We start from the raw sequence: 2,570 nt of genomic DNA on the forward strand, positions 1-2,570 counted from the left end.
GGGTCGGAGTGAGCGGGGTCGGCAGCCGTGTCTGGGTGCAGCCCCAGCTGTTGAGAGGCTCGGCCTGGCTGCACCCTCCCGTCTGGCTGCCCCGGGCTGCAGGGCGTTCTAGGCTTACGGTGGCCAACGTTTGTGTAGTCGAAGCTTCGGGAAGCTGCGTGTGCCTGCTGGGCCGGCCTCGGTTCAGGTGGGCTTCTCGGGGAGCCGGACACAGGCCTCCGTCTGTGATGGGCTGTGACCACAGTGTCCCCTAGGTCTGTGCCCGGTTGCCTTCCCAGGCCCACAGGCTTCCAGGCATTGGCCAGGCCATTGGGACACGCCCTCGAGGCGGATCAGGAGGGACTTCCCGGGGTGGGCGTGTGGCCAAGCCTCCTGTGTCTCCCAGGGTTCTTGGGGATCGAGTCCTCCATCCTGCCTGTCCCCCACTTCTTGCCTTAGACACTGAGGGACTCTCACTTCTTACAGCACAGGGCACATGCAGTTCCCATTATGACAGCGACCACCATCCCTCAGGGATCATTCCTCCTCCGTCGAGACTGTTTTTTGGAGAGGTTTTTGCTATAAGGGCGCATGTGCTCGCCAGAGAGAGACAGAGAGACAGAAAGCGAGAAATCACCTCCCAGGGGGGATGGCCACGCCATAATCCCTTCTCCTCCATTCTCCTCTTGGGATCTTGGGCATGCATGCACACGTGCCCGGCCATGAGTTTAAGCCACCGGGTCCGGGACACGAACCACGGTTGAATACATGGGAGTCCAACGCCATAGCCATTACACCAACTGCTGGTCCCCGAGGTCTGATTTTGTCAGCCAGAGCAGGACCGGCTGGTTGCAGGGAAGCTGGGCTTGGGCCTAGCCCTTGGAGGCCCCCTCGCCCAGCATCTCCGGCTTTGAGCTCCTCTGTCATGAGGTCTGCAATCCAAAATGGGGATGTCAAGCGTGTGGTTGGCTCTTAGGCGCACAGTGGCCCTGTCCGTCTGGACCTCGTGTCCCCTTCCCCACCAAGGATTGGGTCCTGGGGCAGGAGCGGGCCACGCTCTACCCCTCTGTCTGTCCCAGTTGGTCTGCGTCCCGCTGTGTGTCCACCCTGTCACCAGTCGCCGTCGCAGCCCCAGGTGACGGCCACGCTCTCCTGCAGGTGGCCTGCGTGAGTGCCAAGGACGGGACCTGCTCGCTGCGGGACTGCATGTACAAGGACGTGCAGCGGGACTGGCCCGGCTACTCGGAGGGCGACCAGCAGCTGCTCAAGCGGGTGCTCGTCAGGTAACTGCTCCCCCACTCGCCGGCAGGCTCCGTGGCCTCACGGGGTCCCCAAGGCCACAGGCCCCGAGGGCAGGGTGGCAGGGCCCTTGGACACCTCTCTGGCCTCCCAGGTTGTGGGGAGAACAAACAGCAGTTGCTTTGGAGCGGGGTGAGGCCAAGTCACTGGTCCCGAGCCCAGAACCCATGGACAAAAGGCCACCGTCCATGCCCCACCCACAGGGGTTTCCATCTTCCCATTAAGACACCTCCCAGGGACCAGCAGTTAGTGTAATGGCTATGTCGCTGGACTCCCATGTAGTCGACCACGGTTCAAGTCCCGGACCCGGTGGCTTAAACTCACGCCGTCTGCGTGTGTGTGTGTGCCCAAGATCCCGAGAGGAGAATGGAGGAGAAAGGATTGTGGCATGGCCATCCGCCCTGGGGGGTGATTTCTCGCTTTCTATCTCTCTGTCTCTCTCTGTCTGTCTGGCGAGCGCATGCGCCCTATAGCAAAAACCTCTCCAAAAAAAAAAGAAAGACTCCTCCCGAAATGTGGGCGGGTCCCCGGGCCTCTGCAGAAGCCCTCTTATTTTTATTTATTTATTTATTTTTTTGGAGAGATTTTTGCCATAGGGTGCATGCGCTCGCCAGACAGACAGAGACAGAGAGACAGAAAGTGAGAAATTACCCCCCAGGGGGGATGGCCACGCCGCAATCCCTTCTCTTCCATTCTCCTCTCGGGATCTTGGGCATGCACGCACATGCACCCAGCATGAGTTGAAGCCACCGGGTCCGGGACTCGAACCACAGTCGACTACATGGGAGTCCAGAGACACAGCCATTGCATCAACTACTGGTCCCAAGTGAAATGATTCACAAAAAAAATCCACAAAGATCTTCTGGAGAGAAGCCAGACAAAGCAGACTTCCCACAGGGTGATTGGGCAGCGTTAATTAAACACATCCCCAGGGCCAGCAGGTGGCATGGTGGCTAAGGCATTGGACTCCCACATGGCCAACTGCAGTTCGAGTCCTGGACCCGCAGCTTCAAACTCAAGCTGGGTGTGTGCATTCGTGCGTGCCCAAGATCCCAGAGGACAATGGAGGAGAAGGGATTGTGATGTGGCTATCCCCCCTGGGGGGTGATTTCTCGCTTTCCCCCACTCTGGTGGCCTTTCCTTGGGACCCAGCCATGAGGGGAGGGCTCAGAGCAGGCCCGGGCGCTGAGGCCCTTCCTGATGACCTGGGGCTGTCGCTGTCTGCAGGTGTGTGGAGTGGGCTGGGCGTGCAGCAGAGCAGAGCGGGGCCTCCCGGGGCCGTGTGTGCGCCC

The 2,570-nt window shown here is 60.2% G+C and overlaps 1 protein-coding gene across 1 annotated transcript in view; it reads left to right on the forward strand.

Moving 5' to 3' along the window:
- ELL (elongation factor for RNA polymerase II) overlaps window positions 1-2,570 on the forward strand; it is a gene marked incomplete in the record, with an annotated part of 75,079 nt that overhangs the window by 58,275 nt on the left and 14,234 nt on the right. The window contains 1 exon segment of the mRNA XM_014587319.2: window positions 1,138-1,262. Coding sequence (XP_014442805.1) covers window positions 1,138-1,262 — 125 coding nt within the window.

This window comes from Tupaia chinensis, unplaced genomic scaffold, assembly GCF_000334495.1.
Source record: "Tupaia chinensis unplaced genomic scaffold, TupChi_1.0 Scaffold000201_1, whole genome shotgun sequence".
NCBI classification, from domain to species: Eukaryota; Metazoa; Chordata; class Mammalia; order Scandentia; family Tupaiidae; genus Tupaia; species Tupaia belangeri.